At 39.2% G+C, this 23,088-nt stretch overlaps 1 protein-coding gene across 11 annotated transcripts in view; it reads left to right on the top strand.

The window, feature by feature from the left end:
• The window catches only part of NCKAP5 (NCK associated protein 5), a 610,895-nt gene that overhangs the window by 296,142 nt on the left and 291,665 nt on the right, over positions 1-23,088 (top strand). For all 11 annotated transcript variants that reach the window (XM_083703012.1, XM_083703010.1, XM_083703011.1 and 8 more), the window contains one exon: positions 3,620-3,683. In XM_083703012.1, coding sequence (XP_083559138.1) covers positions 3,620-3,683 — 64 coding nt within the window. The remainder of the gene's footprint in view (positions 1-3,619; positions 3,684-23,088) is intronic.

Genomic DNA, 23,088 nt, shown 5'->3' with positions numbered 1-23,088 from the left:
GTGAAGTCCCAAGTCTAGCACTGTTGATTTCTATAGACGCTTTAAACTCTGCTCATGATCCTTACAGTTTGATATAGAACTTTAGCTAATGAATTATCCAGAATCACAGTTGACAAAACAGTGTGGTTGTCTTTTACATTAAGTTTTCACTTTTCTTTAATGTTTGTTTTAGGATGAATGATGGACAATAATATCATACGGGACAAATCAAAATACTGGGGTCAGTATTTCATCATGGGGATATTGGACTGAATTTGGTTGACCCAGAAGCAGTTAAATTGAATCATAAGTGTAGTACTCTGAAACATTTTTAGTCTCAGTTGACTTAAGTTGACTTATTTTGTTTATAAAATCAGTTTAAAGAGTGCTGCTTGATTTTGTTTCTATACTAAATGTTTGCATGTGTTATTCAAAATAAAATAAAAAATTAGCTTTTGTGGTCTAACATTCAAACTTTTGATGCAACTTGAGAGTGCTGGATAAAACTGAGGATTAAAAAAATCAACAGCATTGTGTCAGAAAGTGAAATGTTATTAGTGAAGTTCAAATGAGGTTTCGGGATTCTCAAAGACTCTGGAGACATTTAGCTGCCTTTCCTTCTCTATGTAGAATTGAATAGGGGCAGTCAATCAGTGCTTTCACTTTCCTCATGGAATGAATAAAGCTGAGGCTTTTATTTACAGACAGCTGAGAAAAAGGAAAGGAACTGTGTGGTGGCCTGCATTGTTTCTACCAGCTATAATCTAATGTTGCTTCCACAGTCCTCTTCCCTGCTCCAGATATTTTTTTCTGAATAAAGAGCTCAAAGAATAATTCCTTTGGCATTAGTTTCTTAGTCCAAGATTATTCACATGTGTGAGAGTTGTTCCACTACAGCCTAAAAATGACTAAAGCAGCAAACCAGTACAGAAGCACAATTTGACCATTGGCTAGAACTAGCCATATAGTCTATAGCTGACTGCTCAAAAGTAAGCCCCCTCCAGTTCAACTGGACATACTTTCAGGTAAGAGTGTATAGGATTGCAGGCTAAATCCCCGAAACATGATCAACTGCTTTGTAATTTGCTTGGGTTAGCATTTTATACAGGGCATCATTAAAAAACAAACAGTAAATGAAGCTGGTGGTTGCTAATATACTGTGAGGTGCTGAACTTGCAGTTTATAGATTGCCCTTTTTAATGAAATAGCATCAAGGTCTTAAAAAAAAGTTTAGAGCATGATTTATAAATCTACTTTATGAAAACCCCACAGCCACAGAAGTTTCTTTTACCATGTACCTTGTTCGGTTAATAGCAAGAACAGAAGCTTTATTCAAAACTTGAGAATCAAAACAATGGTTATTGTAAGTGACATTCAGTATTTATACTAGCTACAATTTGAGATAATGAAAGTCTGGAAATGGAAATGGAGAACCATGTTTTGTTGACTCCCCCACCCTTGAAAAGCAAAAATAAAATAAAAATGCTTTTAACTTGCCTTGTAATTTTTCTTTTCCATAAAAACTCTGTAGAATTTGGGGGCATTTTAGATGGATCCTTAGCAAATTGGTAACAACAAGAACAACATTACAAAAGGTATTCATACAATCTGAGAGCCTAGGTATGTGTATAAGTTTCTTTATGAAGTGTTGAGATACACAAAATATGGCTTGATAATGAAGGGAAAACTGCATATAAGAATTAAGCAGCACGTAAGAGTGGGTAAATTATCAATCAAAATAAAATATTAAGGACACAGAAAAGAATAGAATGAAGAGTTTTTAATTTGCACTACTTTTTTAAAAAATAGAGGTTCCAATTGCTCTGCAGATTTAGAGAAAATGGGCAATAAATATGTAAGAAGCTAATTTATTAACTTGGTTCCTGCCTATTATGGGGAAGACAAGGAGACTAGTTTGCTGTCTGAAGACATAACTTTTCAAACACAATGACTATCAGTTGCAATGTATCCTGTGGATCCTCATAAATCTCTATAGAGCAGGCTTTTTTATTCCTCACTACAGGCTTTTTTTTTTTTTACCCACAGCTCTTCCCAACAGATTGGTTCACAAAAGAGCATTGCTGGCTCCGTCTTCTCACTCGTACTTTATCCAGTCCTACGCAGTGGGGTTCATTGCCAGTGATTGTGTCTAGGAAGGAGTTGCTGTCAGCATTGTTGACACTTTCAAAGAACTTTCTTGTAGAACTGTCAAGGAAGTCATTATGGTGTGCATTAGTTGTATCCTGTGTTTTTTAAGTATAGCGGTTGTTATTGGCAGTGTTGATTCCAAAAATTTATGTTGGTATTTGGGCAAGATGCATTTAGAGGTACCGTTGACTAGAAGCAAGCTGAACAAAGTGATACTTCTCTCAGAGCTTCTTGAGTGCTCTGGGCAAAGTGAGAATGGTCTTGGGAGTTTAGCAGGTGGAGGAGACTCTTGACAGTCCCATGGACTGCAAGAAGATCAAACCTATCCATTCTGAAGGAAATCAGCCCTGAGTGCTCACTGGAAGGACAGATCGTGAAGCTGAGGCTCCAATACTTTGGCCACCTCATGAGAAGACTTGCTGGAAAAGACCCTGATGTTGGGAAAGATTGAGGGCACAAGGAGAAGGGGACAACAGAGGACGAGATGGTTGGACAGTGTTCTTGAAGCTATCAGCATGAGTTTGACCAAACTGCAGGAGGCAGTGGAAGACAGGTGTGCCTGGCGCGCTCTAGTCCATGGGGTCACGAAGAGTCGGACATGACTAAACAACTAAACAACAACAAATCTTGAACCTCTGTGGAGCTGACTGTTAGGGAATAACATATGTAGGGAGGGGGTAGGAGCATGGTGGCTAGTCCCACATGTATCCACTTGATTGTACAATCCCTACATGTGGTCATTTGCCATGTTTTTTGTATGGACTTACGTGTACAAACTTTTATGGACATGAAAAATGGGTATAGGGATGGCTGAGGGAACATGGAAAGACAGGCCCACATTAACTCGGCCACCTGTACAATTTCTATGCATTTTCAGGCTTGTGTACATGGTTTAGGACCATATATTGGAACAGTACAACTCCTGCTGCTCCCCAATCATGCATCCTGTTTTATTCTTTTAAGATGCTTTGAAATGAATGATACAGAGATGGAGTTTCTTTTTAAAAGAGATGGGTTATCATTTCTTCTAAAATTCATATTTTTGGTATTGAAAAAGTTCATGTTTTTGGTCTTTAAAAACACCTTTCAGTTTGCTTTTAAGTCTACTTTACTTTTGTTGCAGAAGTTAGGGAAGTAAGTATGTTATCACAGAGTAGAATAAAAGTCATATGCAGAGCCATAGACCATTTATTAAACAATACTGTATATCAAAAGTGGAGTTTTCACTTACAGTTATGATCGCAAACCACTTTTGGGTTCCCACACCTTGGGAAATAATTGGTGCTTATATGTATCAATTTCTCTGTCAAGAAATACAACAAAAGCATACAAGTGCTTTAAAATATATGTTATAAAATAAGGCAGATAAATCAGTTTCTGCCAAGGGGGGTTGCTGCATTGATGAGCAAGAATGCTATGGTGACATACAAATGATACATTTTCCCAGCTGGTGAAAAACGAGCTGCTTTTTATGTTTTTCTTCTTTCCATAGGGAGAAGCTGTCTGTGGCTCGTCTACAGCAGGAAGTTGCGCGAAGTAAGAGTGACAGAACAATGGTAAGTTTTGGCTTTGCATTTGAGATTTGTCCTGTTCCCATTCAGGCTTCACACACACTGGCTTTGTCTGTGATTACAATCAAAATGTAAACGTACGATTTTACAGATGATGAAATCATAACACCGCTTAGAAAGAGATCACTTCTTTTGATAGCAGGAAGTAGTAGAGAATCCCAGGAAAACATTATCGGCCATCATAATGGCTTGCTTTGACTGCTGATGACCATATGAAAAATCATGCTCATTAGGTGCATAAATAGGCAATTTTAAGATTGAAATCACATACACTTCATTAGTAATTAATCACCCAGTGCTAGCTATGGAGAATGGACAAAGAAAACCATGGAAACATGTGAAAGATTGATCATGCTCATTCTTAAGTCTTTCTTTCCATTCACCTTTTCCATACTCCATGGAAATCATTTTCCTGCTGTTACAGTGTGAAGCTAGAACTTGGCAGTAGCTTGTTTTATAACTGTGACCACAATTTTAGTGAGCCTTCTTGCACTTTTTCTTTCTATACAATACCTTTCTGAATGTAGCCTGGTTGTATTGGTCTCTCTCCCCCCCCCCCCCGATGAAGATAATGTTCCTGTGTTGGCTAAGTGAAACCCAAGGATTAAAAACAAAAGGCTCCATCCCTCTCTGTCATTTCTCATACCCATATACAAGCATGCATTATAACATGCAAACACAAGGTCTTGAACTGGCAGTCTCTAGTTATGATGGCCATCCAAGCTCTTAACAAAGGCAGTACTACAGAGATCAGCCAGCCCACGGTCAAGGAAGGCAGCCTCTTTACAGTGGTAGGTCAGGTGAGGTGACTGTCCCTGACTGCAGTTAAAGCATCAACTTTATTGCTTACTGATCTTCTCAAGAGATAGGCTCTTCATGCCTGCTACACTTTGCCTTTCCCTTTACAGGAGCTGCAGTACACTTGATGGTCAGGCACTAGCACCAGTTCATATATTACTGCATTTAAGCAAACTGCAGAAATATGAGCGACCTACTTCTGATTCACTGTAAAATAAATTATATTTGAAGTGGGACTTATTTTCCTTGCAGTGATCTGGAAGCACACACACACACGTTCGCATCTGTAAGTTCCATCCTAAACACTAATTGCATGTTTGTTGAAGTTGAGTTCTCATTTATTGGTATTTCACACTTCACTATCTTGTGTTTGCCCTTCATTTGTCAATTCGGTTTTGAATGCAATTATTAACACACAGTTTCTCAAAATATGTAACTTGGGGGAAAAAGACATTGCACATACTTTTGTAAACCAATAAATCTTTAATAAAAATATGTTTAAATGAATAAATAAAATCGCTTAAGCAATAAGAATCTAAGGTTAGATATGGGGGTTCCAAGTGTTGGTTGGCCAGAGGTGTCATTCATCTTTATGCCAGGGGTACACAAATGCTACCTTCCCCACTATTAAAATGCAAAACTCTCTTCAAGGAACTCCCAAGTGGGCAGAAGAGAAAGTACTTCACTTCACAGTGTGAAAACACACATTGTCACTTCACAAATTTTCTAGCTGGTATGCAAATAAAAATGGAATAAATATAGTAAAATCTAACATTAAAATCCAAAACAGCCACAAGTAGGCAACGCAAGAAAGGGAAAAAAAAGCCATGAGTAAATCCTGCCACACACAGAAAGAGCTGAAAACCACTAAAAAGCACCCAACTCTCATCTAGTGCAGCATGGGTTGAAGCCATAAGGTTTTTAAGTGCAGCATGTGGAAGAACTTACCTTCGGCATTGCACCCTAATACCTGTTTGGGCAGGTGCTGTTGTAAGGATTTGTCAGTTTCCTGAGTTTCATCACACCATGGATTGGCTGGAGCATGCCTTGGGCTGCTGAACTGAGTGTTAGTAGTGACTGCTTGAACAGAAGCTGCAGCTGCAGCAGCAGGATGCTAATTGCGACCAGCGTCTTTCGCAGTTTAACCACTTGTGTGGCCTGGCTGTGGCAAATATCAGTGCTAGGCCCTCTGATGATGTTGACTCTTAGCCCTCAGGCAAGAGAAGCTGCACCCTGCTGCTCCTGGTGCTCAGTGGTAGGTCTGAACTTACTGAGGATGAAAAGCAGCAATGAGCAGGCACCGTGATCTGAAGCATTGGTCCCTTGCTTATAGGTCAGCACCAATAAATCCATTTACATGATTGTCATTTTCTACAGATAACAAGACTCTGGTTAAAAAGGTTAAGTTGGCGAAAGGTGGAGTTTGGAAGGTTGTCCTTCTCAATTTGCCATGCCTAGTGGGCATCTTGACGAAGATTGGCATCTTGAGGTTGCAAATACTGCTGCCATTGCAGGTTGGGACTAGCTATAGAACTTGTGCTGGGGCAGGGACCAGCACTACCTTTAACTGTCATGGCTTTCCCCCACAGACTTCTGTGGATTGTAGTTGGGTTATAGTTGGGTTAGATCAATGTTTCCCAAACTTCGGTCTCCAGCTGCTTTTGGACTACAATTTCCATTATCCCTGACCACTGGTCTTGCTAGCTAGGCATGATGGGAGTTGTAGTCCAAAAATAGCTGGAGATCCAAGTTTGGAAAACACTGGGTTAGATGCTGAGAAATCTTTAGCGCTATCACTTACAGAAATGCAGTGTCCCAGGATCTCTGGGAAGAGGGAATGGCTGCATTGTGGACATGTCCTTAAATTTGCATGTGGCCACAATGCAGCAGACAATTACATGCACATTATCGCTTCTTTTGCAGCTAGTGCTATAACTTGTCACCGCATTGTTTCCTATGGTAGAATAACAATAGTGTCTTCAGTGAAACAAAATACCTAATATAACTGAAGAATATAAGCAGCCACTATTATTATTATTATTATTATTATTATTATTATTATTATTATTATTATTACATTGTTATTATTAATACCTGCCCTTCACCAGTAGGTCCCAAGTCACATGTGTTTGTAATGATTTATATTTTAGCACAAGTCAGATTTTCAGTATTATTTCATCTACTATTTGTGGCTCATACTCCTATTCTTTGCATATTTCAAAATCCTATGTCTCCTCCTAACAACATTAGCTCTTATTGCATTTTCTTTGTCCCATGGCCTGTAGCATAAATTATGGCATTCATGCTATTTATTTATGAAGGTTAAAATGGAATCAGTTGTGTGATATTCCCTTTCATGTTGGCGTAGATGTCACTAAGGGAGGGCCAGAAGCCCTTATTTGCTGTGTTCCCCACTGTGGGTTTAAGTGATACAAAGTGATTATCGTGGCTTCTTCTCTGTATCCATCTAATTCACACCTGCACCCTTTTGTAGAAACACACCATGTTAACTGAATATGAGATCCCAGTTGAATTGGTCCCCTCCCTTTTCGTAATCCTTCAGCGTTAGATTGATTTATGAATGTATCAGATTCTTTGTTAGCATGTAAACCTCTAATTAATTTAAAGCCCTCCTGGGAAAAATTAAAGCCCTGGTTAAGACTTTCAACAGGCTCAGATGGTGCTAATAATAGGAAAACAAGTTATATTAATGAGTTTCAATGTGATCATCCCTATCACTGCTGTACCATAATTTCTGGCAAAAAATATAGCCCACTATATTAAAAAAAGAGGAAAGAAAAAGGTTGAGCATACAAAGAACCCTAAATAAATTGTGCTGTGCCATTTAAGATGCTACTTCCTTGAGTTCTTGAGAATTGAGTTATTGAGAGATATAATGAAAAGTCTAGATTATGAAAAGCCAGACCTGATTGTTTATCTAGCAAGATTAAACTTTCAATAAAAAAAATGGAGGGAAATGATTTTTCCTGGGAGTTTTTGTTTAATAAGGTGCCCTTTTGAAAACATAACTGTTACGTTCTGACTTTCTGATATATCGAATGGCGCAATTCATATGCTTTTGGATATGCTCCAGTTAGTGCGTATCTATTTTTGGGTCCTATGCCAGCCAGTTTCATTACACTGTGCTTATTAAAAGGATGCATTACATTAAAAAAAATGCATTCACATAGAGCCATTATTTAAGTGTCACCTTAATTGGAGAATTCTGCATTGCCTGGTTTGGTGGAACGGGGAGAATAGTAATTTTCTTTAGTGAATTTTCCATCTAAAAATATTTGAAATGAGCTATGAATGATACAGTACATTGAAAGGGGTTAGTTCTAGGGTCAGCAGAAGACTGCTAACTTAGTCAGTGCCTCCCTTTCCTTTGCATATGCTGAAAAGTCACTCTGGATGGCCCCTAATTTGAGGAATTTCCCACTGAAGCACACCTATGTTGCAGCCCACACTGTTCAAGGGAGTCAACTGTACACACATTTTGGGGGGGAACGCTTGGTGATGCAGTTTTGTCCCCACTCCGTGTGTGTTCAGTCTACACACAAAATGACTGAAAAGTGCTTAACTGGGTAAAAGATTAGAGAAATTGTGAAAGAACTAAAAATCAAGAGTTCAATGGGACTCTGTGAAAATTGTATAGGATTAATGGTGGAATATTAAACTGGGGAAACCATAGAAGTGTAAGAGCTAGAGCAGGGGTTGGCAAACTAAGGTCCGCGGGCTGGATGCGGCCCACTGGGCTTGTTAATCCAGCCCGCGAACCTTGTGGATCCTGCCGCCTGCTCAGTCAGTCCCCACGCTAAACCATCGTGACTGACTTCCATGACGCCGGCACGGCTCCGGATTGGCTGCAGGAAGCTCCTGAACGCTGAAAAGCCGGAAGTGTTCCAGTTTCGAAACATTTTTCAGAAACTGAACATCTGATGCGGCTTCCACTTGAGTGCAGGAAGCTCTCCTTGAGTGCAGTCGGAAGCCACGCCTTGGTTTTCAAATGGTTTGGGGAGTCGAACAGACTTCCGGAATGGATTAAGTTCGAGAACCAAGGTTCGACTGTACTATAATACAATTCAAAGCAGTTTCGTAATAACAACATAAAATATTATTTAAGATGTGCTGCATATTGTAAAGAGATGTTTTACATCGATTCATATCAGCTTTCTTGTAATGCCGGGAAACTAATATTTATTTACTTGGTGGTTGAGCAGGCAATTGAGCCCAGTTCAAGTCCAACATTTTGTCTGCTACAGCACTAACAGCACTACCCTTTAATGACATATACGTACAAAACCTTATACCCAATGAATTTGCATTCTTTCTGGAAGCATACCTCCTCCTACCAGCAATAAGTCAATGGCTTCTTTGTGATTGACAGTGGTTATGAATATATCTTGCAATCACCCATCCTTCACTGATCATGTTGATTCTATTGAACCATAGTGGAGAAAGGGCCATAGCTCGCTGGCAGAGCAACTGCTTTGCGTGCAGAAGGTCTCAGGTGCAATCCCTGGCATCTTCTGAGAGTGTGAGAGAGACCCCTTTCTGAGAGCTGCTGCCAGCCAGTGTAGACAGAACAGACTTGGATGCAAGATTGGTCCGATTTATTATAAGGCAGGTTGCTATGAAGAGGCCTCTAAGGTATTTATGACTAAAGCTCAGTCGCAAAAGAGGGCTCATGTGTTGAGAGTTTTGTATTGTTTTTTAAACACAGAGTGTTTTCAATATTCCAGAGCACCACAGTAAGGGCAAAGTACTTACCATTGCTATAGAGATTCCTGCTTTCATCGTTTAACCTTCTCCCTTAATGTCTGTGTATTTCTCTTTGCTATTGTAACTCTCTTCCCCCCTCCAAATGCTATGCGACTTCAACCTCTTCTGACATTAATGCTGCTCCATTAATCAGCTGGCAGGGAGTGCATCTGAACTCTGCACAGTTGGCTGTGTGAGAGGTCCAGTGCGTTCTCTCGGCAGCGTACTGGGTCTTTACTGGGGGAGTTGGGAGTTACATGCCTGCTTTTGAAATAGCTGTCTTACACATGGAAGCGCAATGTACCTCCTCCAGCTTGGAAGCGCTTTTCTATCACAGAGGAGATAAATCTGTGCAATTGCCTGGGGCAACTAGGAAGTCTGTTGATGCAAAAGCATTAAGGTCATTTGGAAATTGATGTTGTTTAGTAGTAAATGAAGTGTTAACAGATGAGATACAAAAGACTAAATTATCCAATTTTTTAAAAAGAGAATTTTCAACATTCAATGTTTTTGAATTGGTTTCCAGTAGCTGTAGCTTTAATAAAGAATAGCATATTCTTGTAAATGTCTGGCATTTCTTCTAACATTTCCCCCAGGATTGTTCTCCGTTATTTTCTGCTTGCATAGGTGTGAATGTATGTATAACCCTGTTTTGCTAAGGTTAATTGCAGATTCATTTTTGAAATCAAATCCCATCCCAAAAGGAGAAGCGTAGGTGAGGCCGGCAGACGTGTTGTGTGTATGTGTGTGTATGAGAGAGTCAGTCAGACAGTCATTCGACCTTCCATAGATCACAGGATGCAATTTAGTGCTACCCACTTCCAACCATTTCATCTGCACAAATGTTTCAGGTTGCCAAGTGTAACAATATGCCTTCTCCCCTACATGCTGTTTTGTGGGTTAGGTAAAGGTAAAGGGACCCCTGACCGTTAGGTCCAGTCATGGACAACTCTGGGGTTGCGGCACTCATCTTGCTTTACTGGCCGAGGGAGCCAGGGTACAGCTTCCAGGTCATGTGGCCAACATGACTAAGCCGGTTCTGGTGAACCAGAGCAGCGCACAGAAACACTGTTTACCTTCCCACCGGAGCGGTACCTATTTATCTACTTGCACTTTATTTCTGGGGTGTGGAGTAGAAGATGGGGGTGAAGATCATATTGTGCAAGTGGAAGTCCTTGTGTAGGGCTTCTCCTGATGAAGCAGGTTAGGAAAATCTGATTGGTTTATGCCTAGCTGCAATTGCTTAGAGCAGAGATGGGGGTATCTTGCTACCCTCGACATGCTATTGGAGTCCAACTCCCACTAGCCTGGCTCAGTGGTCAGAGATGATGGAGAGTTGTACTCTGGCATCATCTAGAGGGCCACAGGTTCTTTGCTCCTGTCTTCAAGAAATGTCAGCAGAATTTCCATTGTTTTGTGAAGCTGAATTGCTCACATATTGTATCTAATCTCTGCAACAAGAAAGCTCATAGGTTTTTTTATAAGGTTGTTAGCAAAAGAGCACCATTCTGACACTTCTGAAAATTTTCATGTTATGAAATCTAGTTTGAATTTAATTTAACAATGAACATTAAATCATATTAACTCTTTGACAAAGTGAAACTCATTTCCATTTCCTAATCTTTGAAATGACCTTAAATGCCACCCTGTTGTCTTTTGGAAGTTAGCTGCTAGGAATTTTACAGTGTGGTGCCAGGAAATAAAAACCTGTTGCTGAATGACTTCTGTTTAAACTCTGTATCATAAATCATCCTTTCAGACCCTGACTCTATTAGGCCAACTTCTAACTCATATTGCATTAACTTGGAAGTGCCCTGCTAGGATTCTTTAAAAAGTACTGTACCACATATTTAGATTTGCTGCAATGTTACCACTAAAGCTGGAGCCACAACAGAACGCTGGACCTTTTCTTTAAAGCAATTTCATCTTCTACCTCATTTCCATTCACGCCCCCTCCCCTTTTGATTTGCCTTGCCTGTTTCTGTTTAACACTCTATTTCTGCCTCCTGCTGGACATCTCAGTCTCTTTTTTTGTGGTAGATCACACTGTGCAGATTGGATGTCCTGCAAGCAATTCCTTTTGTTTTTTCCCTTTGTAAAATTTATTTTTTAGCCTTCTATTTCGATATAACAAGTTATAGGCTAAATAATGATGATGTGCATCTTGCATATTCAGATTCTGTGTAATCTAGAACCTCAGCAAACGTGCTTTCTGAAAGCTGCCCTCGTAGTTGCCAGATGGTTTCAAACTCCAATGCATAACTCATTGATTGAACTCATTAGATTTTTCACCACTTCATGAGGATATTTATTGGTTTGGGGTTTCCTATCATCTCTAGACTTTAGGAAGCATATTTGTGAGGCACGTGTGACAGTAAGCCACACTGTAGGACAGGCTTCCTCAACCTTGGCCCTCCAGATGTTTTTGGCCTACAACTCCCATGATTCCTAGCTAGCAGGACCAGTGGTCAGGGATGATGGGAATTGTAGTCTCAAATTATCTGGAGGGCAGAGGTTGAGGAAGCCTGCTGTAGGACTTGCTTCAGAATAAGTGTGTACAGAAGTGAGCTTTAGCTTCTTTAATCTGAGAGTGATTGTTTCATCTTAAAAGGGTTAAAATCAAAAAGGATTATAAGAAACCCAGAAGCTAAGGGCCAAACCATCCTATGATACAAGAGATCCATGCATTTCTTTCCTGTTGAATGCATGCTACTTTGGTGATCAGTAATGAGGTTAATTTTAACCTTTTCCTTCCATGTTGGTTTTCCAGTCTAAGCCTCCAAAGTTGCTATTAGCCTAGTGGAGGGGGAAAAGGCAATTAAATGTATTATACCTTTTCCTCCCATTTTTCCTGCAAAGTTTTAATCGGAGAAATAGTTGTTGGAAAAGATTGATCTCTCCCCCCCCCCCCCATCCAAAGCTGATTTGGGCTCTCCACTTCTGCTTTTAAGCATTGAAAATAGATATTAGGTGAGCTGCAACTTATGTCTAGTTTGGGCCTATCTTTTAAAAATTGTTCTGTATTTTTCAAGTTCTTAAAAGAGTTTCATTTTCTCACTATTTTCCAGGAAATGTAGAGTTTATCTCAGCAGTGCTCTACTTAATAGTAGTAAACACTACTCTTACTAAATTCAAAGTAAAAGTTTTGGCTTTGACAACCCCTATAACTGTTAAATCATTTTCAGGATTAAAAAGCATCAACATACCTAATGCATTAGTCTTGTGTGCATGTTTCATGGATGCCTTGGTTTTCACAGTGTTTATAAAATGAAAATTCACTCAGAGCATTATCACATTTAATGGAATCTGCACCTATGTGGCTCTATTTCTATTATTCCTCTTAAGAGTTTCTTCATAATAGGCTTTCTTTAAAATAATACCAGCTTTTAATTTCCTAGATCATACCTGTGTTTAGCAAGAGTCAGTGCTCAGCAACTCTTATATTCCACAATGATCTTATGACTAAATCCACTTCTTCATCTTCCTTTACATTTTTTAAAATTAAAATTAATACCAATACTAACTTGATTTCTTTTTTTCATTTTGAGCATGTAACTTATATTGAGTTTCAAGAGGAAACACCCCCCCCCCAATATTTTTCAAAGTAAGCAGTTATCTGTGTCACCAAAAATGATCTTCAGAAAGAGAGATGATCCTTTATAACTGGCTGGAATATTCTGTTTCCTTCTGATTTTTTCTCGTTTTCTTTTTCAAATTAATGAGCATAAGATTTATCATAACATATTCATAAAATATATGATGAAAATTTGACCCGTTTATAGTGTGAATTACATTATTGAGTCTCAGCTCAGTAAGCAATAACTCTGGCAGTTCTTAATATAACTGATTCTCCTTTTCTTCCAGAAGAGGGAGCTGTATACATTTAAATAGTTCCATTACTAAAAACAAAACAACAACACACAACCACCTCTGTTTAAGTAGAATCTTTATCATAAGTGATGATTAGATTTGCTTGTTGCATTTTCTCTATCTCTATATTGAGTGAATACTACACAGAATGTACAAAATTTTTTTTTTAGTTCCTCTTTCACTTTGACAGCAGCATATGCCATATTGTATTGAAATATCAGCCTAGCATCAGGCTCAAAGACACTCTTACAGCCTGATACTAGGCTCATGTTTCAACAGAATGAGTTCAAAACCAGTGTCTGTAGTGAAAATGCCATAAAGTTGCAGCATTGGTGGCATTCTTTAAACCCTATTGAATCAATTCTACTTTAATTTACAGTTACGTGTAAAATTTGGTCACAGCACTTACTTATAAATCCCAACTTTCTTTAAAATGCTGACTTTCATATTTACTGGAGGAAAAACATGGGATATACTGTCCTTATTTTTAGATTTAGTTGGATGCAAGGGCTGTCTCTCAAGTCCTCTTGCTGGGAGTAAATAGAATTGAAAAAAGCAGCAGAATGTAATTTTGAGTTGGTGTTCAAGTTCACATTATTACAGTACATTCTTTGCAACAGCCTTTTGAAAAGCATTAAATCCCTCTATCTCTTTCTCTCCAAGCGCGCGCACACACACACACACACACACACACACACAAACAAACACACAACCACCACAACAACAACACAAACACACCATCATTTGTATAAGAGGATAACATGAGGTTGTTAAGACCTCAGTGTAAAATACATATAATATTTCCAAAAGTACAGGATACAAGGTAAAAAAAAGTAGCCCTGAGGTGGAAGTTGACATTTATACATTAGATAACCCATGCAGAAGCTGATCAAGGGAAAGTTGGAGGGAGTTCCACACTATCCACTGGGTATATTTAATATCACAGAAGCAGTTCCCTCTAGTGTGGAACAAATCCCATTTTATGGCTAGGAACAGATTATTCTGCCTGGGGCAATACCTCAGTAGCTAATAGATACGAAGCGCATAGACACTAATAATACTGAATTGTGACTACTTTAATTTTAAAAGGTTAAGCTCAGCAATCCAGAGCCCTCCCCATTGCCCAGGGGCAGTGGTGTGTGTTGGAGGTAGGGTAGAGCTGGGTTAATGTTTTTATAGCAATGCTCTTTTTTAAGTGTTGGGAGAAAGTAAAATTTATAAACATTAGTTATTGTGGTGTTCAATGTGAGTTGATAGAAAAAAATCTCAACTAATATTTAAGAGCAATATTGTTGCATGAGGAATCATACAAGGGGGCTGTAATCATAGTATAAGTTTCCATATTATAGCATTCAAAAAAAGTATCTTAATTTCCAGAATATTACGTGGGTTAAACCAGTGTCACCTCTTCTGTCAAATTATGCACCACTTGATCGGATTACTTTGAGATTGTACAAAAATCATTTAATTAAATGCTTGTTTATTTAAAATATTTATTATCTGCCCTGCATACTGTGATCTCCAGGCACAGGGAACAATAAAAGCGTGTTAATAGAACCTATTTACAACAAATAAAATTAACAAAAAACATCAGAGGCATAATTCACCTTTCAGGTTTCTTATTTACCTGGAACCAAGCAAGCAAGCCTCATTTGTTCAGCTGCTATTGCTCATTTCTTTTTCTGTAGCCTTCTTATGTGTTCAAGGTCAGGCCTTCAGCTGACTGATAAGAATTTGAAAACACAGATTTATGCTACTTGCAGATGTTTGACCCCAATGTCCTACCCGTGCCGTATCGCTATACGTGCATGTGGTTTTTCAATTATCAAAGTAATATATGCATCATTGTATAATGCAGCCTGCAGTTTCTCATCAGTGCTACTTGTGAGGAACTTGAGAGCTCTTTACTAATTCAATTTTGTTGTCCTAACAATAACAGTAACAAATATTGCAGATTTCTGTGGAACCACATTTCTTGCTAGCTCAAGGAAGTTGTGCTATAAAAGTGGGTCAAGATTTATTTTCAGTGTTAAAACAGATTCCCATCCCCTCTAGTGTTCAGTTAAGTGTTCTGATCTACCCAAAGTTAGTCATTGCTTTTGGGATTATGAGTCCTGTTGCTTTCTGAGCAGTGCAGCTACATCGGAATTCAGAAAACACATGCTGAATGTAGGGAGAATTTGACACTGGATAAACAGGCAAGCCACAAATGATGGGTTGAACATTTTATTTAAATTGCATCTGCCAGGGAAATTAGAAGAGTAGGAACCTAGCTTAACTACATCCTTGGGCCAGCCAGACCTTGCCCATTCTCAGGGTCATGACAAGGCATCACCCCAAAGCTTGGGCCCCACTTTGTGGTGAATAAGGATGTCTTCCTATCCCAGCCTCGTCCAGTGCCCACAACTCCGGGCAGATGTGGCAGGTGAGCCTCAAGAATGTTCCATACCCAGGCTAAGGACCCCATAACCCTGAGCCCTTCACCTTCAAAGGTGCCTAAGGGTGATCACCTGCTGCCATATCCAAACTTTGCCTTTCCTACAGCTCCCTGCCAACAATGTAACCAATGTAACCATGAAACCAAATCAACCAGAAAAGTGTCCTGATCCACTTCAAGTTAGCCGTGGCATATAGGAAGTACTATTGTTTTCAAAGCTATGCAATTTCATTTTATAAACATTCACTTGCTGAGTTAATCAGAATGTGAACACTAAACCAGAAGTATTTGTGCAAGAAGAGCCTACTATGCCAGCACTTTTTTGTCCCAGGGAGTTTGTGTTGCCCTCCTCTGACTCAAATGACTCCAGTTTAAGAACTCCTAGTGACACCGCCGTCTTTCCTGCTCTATTGGAGAAAATTACTGCTAAAGCAGATTGGTCTCCTTTAACTAAAATGGCTCCTCTTATGGAAGATGGAGGCAGTGACTTTGGAGTTGCATCTTCATCAGCCTTCAGCTCAATCTCATGATGACTGCTTCTGTAACCATTTCTGCACTCTGGTCTTATTGACTCTCTTCATGGAGTTGTCCAGAATGCCACTGAAGTGGAGGTCACTTCTCAGAACAGAACAAATCCTATGACTCTTTAGTCAAAAGTAAGTTGGACAATCAGTGGTACTTATTTCCATGGATGTATGTTTAAGGTTATAGCTTTAGTCACGACTTATTCCAGAGGGCTCATAACCTATATTGTATCACAAATCAATCCTAAGACACTGCACTTAATATTTCAAGTAGGGCTGAAAAGGGGGATTTATTGTGGCCATTTACCAATATGTAGTAAGGAACTTTTGTAAACGTCTAAATCCTGGGTGTTTAATCTGTTATCCTCTACATGTTGCTGTAACTCTTGACCCCTGACCATTGGCCATGCTGGATGGGGCTGATGGGAGCTTGAATCCAACAGCATCTGAAGGACTGCCGGTTAGCTACCCTTCATTTAAATGACTGTGGGAAGCTTCTCCACATCATTAAATATAGTTCTTTGCCTTCACTGAGATAACAAGCTCACCTTCCATTGTAAGCCTTTATGCTTGGCAGCCACACGTAAACCAAAAGACTATCACTTGCATCTTCACATAGTATAGTTCGGTAAAAGCATACTTCAGGTTTAAAAGAATGCCACTTTGGAACCCTTGACATCAAACTACTAATTTTTGCCTAAATTCTCGCTTTATAGAAAATGGAAATGCTGTCCTGTTTGTGGGAAGTTAGTTAACAATGGGACAGAAGAGTTGTAGTGTTAGCTCTGTCATTATGAAGACACCCCACTGGTGTTTGATAAGCCAGCTGCGGCGCCTGTACAGCTTTCCAACTAAATCAGCAGGCTGGAAGCAAAAATACTTTCCCCTGCTGTTTTGTTTCACTGTTATCAAAAAGTTTATGAACACAAATGCAATTCATTTCATTTTAATAATTAGTTTTGAAAAATTGCAAATTCCAAGGATATAATTAAGTGTTTCTTAATTTATGTGTTAGGATGTGAATTAAGTTTAAAGCAGTGACCGTTTTGTGGGTACAAGAATTTCAGTGAGAGCTTACATATGGTGTGAAATTAAAGAGGTTAGCAAATTGCTTAGAGGCACAGCAACCACTGATGTCACATTTCAGGAGTTGATTATATGGTAGAGACTATATGTTATATAGATGGTAGAGACTTTACTCTAGTGGGGGCCCATCTGGTGGCCGGACATGGAACTGGGAGTTGAAGGTTGATGTACACTAATTTCTGTTCACAGCCAGATGCCTTTAAGTATGGTCTTCTCCAACCATAGAAGTGGTTTGGAGGCATGAATATGCATCTGGGAAAAGCCCAATTCAGTTCTGCCTCTTTGGGCAGCCATTAACTCCCAACTGAATGTTTCTCTTCTTCCCTGCTCCATGTTGGATACAGATAACCTACCATTTGAGGGCAGAAGTAGTCCTTCTGGTGTTATGTATTCAGATTAACTGCTTTGATGAGAAAATGAACTGTTGTACCAAAGCTCATTTCATTGTTTTGCCACTGCTGTTTCATCTCTCAGGAGGTGGGTATACTGTGGGCTAATGAGAGAGCAGAAATGTATCTATAATGAATTAGTCTAGTTTGGGAATTATTGTTTTTAGGTAGACACATAAAATGCAGTTGTAGTCTACTAAATGGCAGAAACTAAATGTGGTCTACTAAATGGCAAATCTAATTGTATATTTATTGCTAGTCAGTTATTCCATGACATATTATCTAAGAAAGAAAAAGTTAACTTGGGCTATAAAAGTCAATCCCTTTCTTTCCTGTTCTGTGTATTCTCAGCAAGTGGAAAGTTTTCCCAAAAAAAGCACACTTACAAATTCTATTGAAAATGCCGAAAGGAATATATTATTCACCCGGTTTTTTCATAAAGAATGCCACTCTGTAGTGCTTACCGGAAGAAGAACAAGTGAAAAATACTTGATCAAAGTTCCTTCGTTCCTCATATGTGGAGTAAACTGGACAGTCTTTCCACAAGAGAAACAAACAGAATCCCTCTGCTTCCAACATACTGAATATCTTTCCAAAAACACTCTTTCTACCTTTGTTCTCATGCCTTATTTGTCTGTCCCTGTTGTAAAATACATGTAAAATACAGGAAAAAATAAAACCTCAATACTCAACAGTCTTCCAAATTCCTCTTTTGACCCCTGTCATCTTGCTGCTTCCACAAGAAGAGGAGTTTGGATTTGATATCCCGCCTTTCACTCCCTTTAAGGAGTCTCAAAGCGGCTAACATTCTCCTTTCCCTTCCTTCCCCACAACAAACACTCTGTGAGGTGAGTGGGGCTGAGAGACTTCAAAGAACTGTGACTGGCCCAAAGTCACCCAGCAGCTGCATGGGGAGGAGCAGAGACGCGAACCCGGTTCCCCAGATTACGAGACTACCACTCTTAACCACTACACCACACTGGCACCACAAGTTTCTTCCTCAACTGATAAACTCAGTCAAGCATACCGACAATATGTGAACCCACCTAAATCTGAAATAATTCTTATGAACTCTGCCCAGAATCTACCTGCCTGCTCTAACTACTTGCCTAACATTTCTGAGACATACTCAAACTCCTGTATGTGGCTGAAGCCACAGCTGCTCTGCTCTGCTCTCTCCAGTACCACACAGTCTATGCAGAGACTATTTCTTTTCCTGTGCCCCATATCAATTTCCCTAAGAGTCCCATAAATGCTCTCCCTTCTATGATTGTTGCAAGACACTTTACACTTATCCACATTTTATCTGCTCCCTGACCAACCCACAAGCCCTTTTGTCACTGCAATACGCTTAACATGAAAAATGCACAGCAAATCTCCTTTTTTTTTCAGCTGTCTTTTTTTTAAAAAAAATTGTGTGGTTGTCCTATGGCTATTCTGTACACTAATGTTCAAAGGATTTAGTAATAGCATCAATTCAGATACCCCCAGTGGTCCCTAACTATTGTAGGTGATCCTAGGATAGACACAAGCCAAGTTCAAATGCAACACAGTCTAATTACAAGTTAATTAAATGGATTAGATCCATCTCTTCCTCTCCTCTCGTTTGAGCATTCTCCTCCCAGTTTTGGATATAATTATGATTAGCAATGCATTTCTGCCAGCATTTTAACTACCCATAGGTAGCACTCATTGCAAAGCTATTGTCTCCAAAGTTTCTAAACTGTGTTTTGGGCTATGGTTATCAATAATGTTGGTGCAGACATATTAGGCTGGTACACTCATAGTACTAAACCATATTTTAGTGCTATATGAACAAGCTAGAATAAGCCCAAGCCAAACTTCGGCCTTCTGTAAACCCACCCTGACATCCTTCTCCCCCACCCCCGCGTGTGGCCAGAGGAAGGACTTCTGCACAATCTCTGGTTCATACACAGTGACAAACCAGGATTTGTGTCAAATGAAATGAAATGCTGCAGAAATCCTTCTCCATGCTGTGCAGGAAAAGGAGAGTTTAGAGGGGAACCATGTAAGCCCCAAGTCTTCATGCAGATCAGCCCAATGCTAACCAGAGTTGCTTTGCCTATGTTGAAAGAGAAGAGATCATACTCATGTGGGGGAAGGAGTGTGATGGTCCCAATAACCAATCCATTCCCTCAGTTTCTGTTCATAATCAGAAAAGCATCATGGAACACATGGATATATTTGGATATATTTAAATCTGGAATTAAAATTTCCAACCGATACAAATTTGAGTTGTACTGATTTAGGAGTAAAGTCTATCAGAATTATCCAATATATTATTAACCTCACCCCCACAGCTTTAACACAATTATTGGTTCAAAGGGTTGACGATGTGTCTCTAAAACCCTGTATTAGCCAGAATGTTCATTCATGTTATTAGTGTCACTACCTTCCATCTCTCTCATTAACAGCAGCCAATATAGTCATTAAAAGATAGAAGCTGTACAGAAATTAAAGCCACACAGCTAAAAACGCTCTTAAAAAACACTTAAATTTCCCTAAAAGGGATCTCCATGCCTCTTGGAAAGGTGTAGAAACTTGGGAAGTCTACAGTTTCTCACAAGAAAAGCCATGAGCCTAGTTATAGGATAAAATAGAAGGAAGGAAGGAAATGCAAAGCAAACATAGTCAATTATTGCATCAAGCTTCCTCTGTTCCTACTAGTCTGAATACCAAAGTGGCTATCCTGGTAGCAAAAACACCACCTTTCCGACTAAACGTGGGATTTAATATTGTTTGAACACTTTCCACATGCAACAGTGATAATTATCTGAAAATATTTGCTGTGTCTGATCATCCTAATAGTCTGAAGGTAACACACAGGAAAATTGCATTCAGAATGAATTAAAATATGTTTCATTCAGTAGCACAATAGCAAGAGGATATACATTTCAGAAGTCTAAAAAAGGTAGCTTATAAGAATAATTGCACCTTTGATTTATAGTAATCAAATGTAATATCTGGCAATATGAGGATTTCCAGAATTGTAAGGAGAGGGGCTGTCCAGCCAACATGCCCCCAAAGCAGTGATGTTTGTTCACTGATCAGCCAGTAATCCAGATCATATGGCACTAGGAGCAGAGAAGTGTAATCAGACAAGTTCTGTAGAATAAATAGCTGCAATATGAATAAAATACCTAAGTCACAAGACATGATGGAAGCTTTAAAAAGGTTTCAGTGATACCTAGGGAAATATTCTGAAGTGAGAGGTAGCAAAATATTACAGGCCTACACATTCTTTAGATGTCATTCGTCTAACATTATTCTGGAGCTGGCAGCTATCAAGGTAGTCTGGAAAGGAATTGTCTCTCTTTTAGGACACTGAATCATGTGATGCAGCATTAGGGTTATCTGTGAGTTTTGCTACTTCGTCAAGTTGTCCTGTTCTTCTTCAGCATCACAGAAAAAAAATGGCTGGATTGACAGTAATTTATATTCACTACACTTTATGGCTGAAGAGGTATTGCAAAGCATGTTCTGGGCAATCTATTTAGAATCCATTTCTGTGCTCTGGATAAGAGGCATTTCATTGATGTGCCACGATCAGATTCAAAATTGGTTTGAGTAACTAGCTACAACAGATATATGGATGACACCACTATATAATGACTTGCCTGAGACTAAACAGGATGCCTTGAACCATTCTCTTCAATCTTTTTGCATAAATTCTGAGCAAACTGCATCTCCGATTTGAATTAAAGCAACATCTGGAGATACCAATCACAGTAAGACAGAACATTAAATTCAGTTCTTATATTGTAAAGTCAGACATACTAAAATGTGAGCTATTCCTTTTTCTCATGCAACCTTGTATATCATCACCAAGCACATGAATCTTTTTTCTACGTACAGCTGAGATTGAGCTATAGCAGGGGTTAGCAACCTTTTTCAGCCACGCACCAGTCCACCGTCCCTCAGACCATGTGGTGGGCTGGACTATATTTTTTTTGGGGGGGGGATAAACGAATTCCTATGCCCCACAAATAACCCAGAGATGCATTTTAAATAAAAGGACACATTCTACTCATGTAAAAACACGCTGATTCACAGACCATCCATGGGCCGGATTGAGAAGGCGATTGGGCCGCATCCAGCCCACAGGCCTTAGGTTGCCTACCCATGAGTTATACACATACCTGTGTGTATTGCTCTAAACAAAAATGCTAATTGATAATGTTATTTAAATACATAGTGAGCAAACTTCAAATCCAAACCAACTTATGGTTTATGCTGCTTGGGTACACTAAGCCTTTAAGACCCAGCTCAGCCAGTCACAACTGGTGTGGCAGTATTGTTGGGGGAGAACTTAATAGGCCCATGTATTGTGTACATGGTTGGATAAGGTAGTGTATATGAGATATCTCTGCTCAGCTGGTTATCTAGGAGTGGAAATCATTCCCTCCCCTCTTCCATCACTACGGGAATTCTACACATCCCTGTTTTTCTTTCCAGTATTGCATGCATCTGGCCATATGGGAGGAGCAGCTTGAGGAAGTTTCCATCTAAAAAATGGAAGGCAAGGAAAAGTTCAAGGCCTGCCACTTTTCCACTCCAGATTACATTGTCATTAGGAGATGTGTTGTCAGAGTTTATTACATGCTTCAACCTGTAATGTAGCCTTACCTAATATGTAGGACTTACTTGCTGCGTTAATTCCAATTGTCAACCTGAAAAATCCTTGTTAGGAAGCATAAAGGAGAAAGATGACATGAGAAAATATGGGAGGCACAGTGAGAGTTGAAGGACTGTGCTTCCCTTTTACACCACTGGTCTTTCATGCAAACTCCTTTCAATGCAACATGGAAATATCATGAATGCAAAGTGTCATGAAAAGTGCCACAGGAAGGAGTTAATGGTTCTGTATGATGTCCACTGAGTTTCATAAAAAACGGTGTCATTGGCATTAAGTAGTGAACAGTATGGTGGAAGTGGCCACAATGCAGAGTGAAAAATGGTGAGTGATTAGACAAATAAAAGCATAGGGATGAGTCAAGGAGAATGGAACAGAGTTGTGTCTCCTTTTGTCTTATACTCAGGCTGTTGATCTAAACAGAAGCTTGAGAAGCCCATTAAGTAGTAAATCCTTGGTGGATCCACACCATATTGTGTATACACTTCTGCGTTTGACTTTTTATGAAGGATGAGTGGTCTGCATTGAGTATATCACTAACATACCAGTAAGTCATTACAAAAATATATTAGTTCAAAAACTGCAATACTTAGTATTTATCTACTAGCAGAGAAACATATTGTAACTGGATCAAGACAGAGATTACATATTATAACTATTATTTATTTTGCTATTGATTTAACCTTATCTTTCACACTTGTGAACATTAGATTTTTGTATAAATTATTCCTGGTCTAATATCATTTCCAGTTTTTATTTGATCTCAAAAAACATTTCATTATGTTTAATTTAGGGAAATGAGATTTCTTTAATTACTGCCTCTAGAAGCTATTAGAAGCTCAATTACATTTGCAAATTCATTTTTGAG

This window comes from Podarcis gaigeae, assembly GCF_964106915.1.
Source record: "Podarcis gaigeae genome assembly, chromosome: 1".
NCBI lineage: Eukaryota > Metazoa > Chordata > Lepidosauria > Squamata > Lacertidae > Podarcis > Podarcis gaigeae.
The sequence above is the reverse complement of the archived record's forward strand: the minus strand, read 5'-3'. Positions and strand labels throughout refer to the sequence as shown.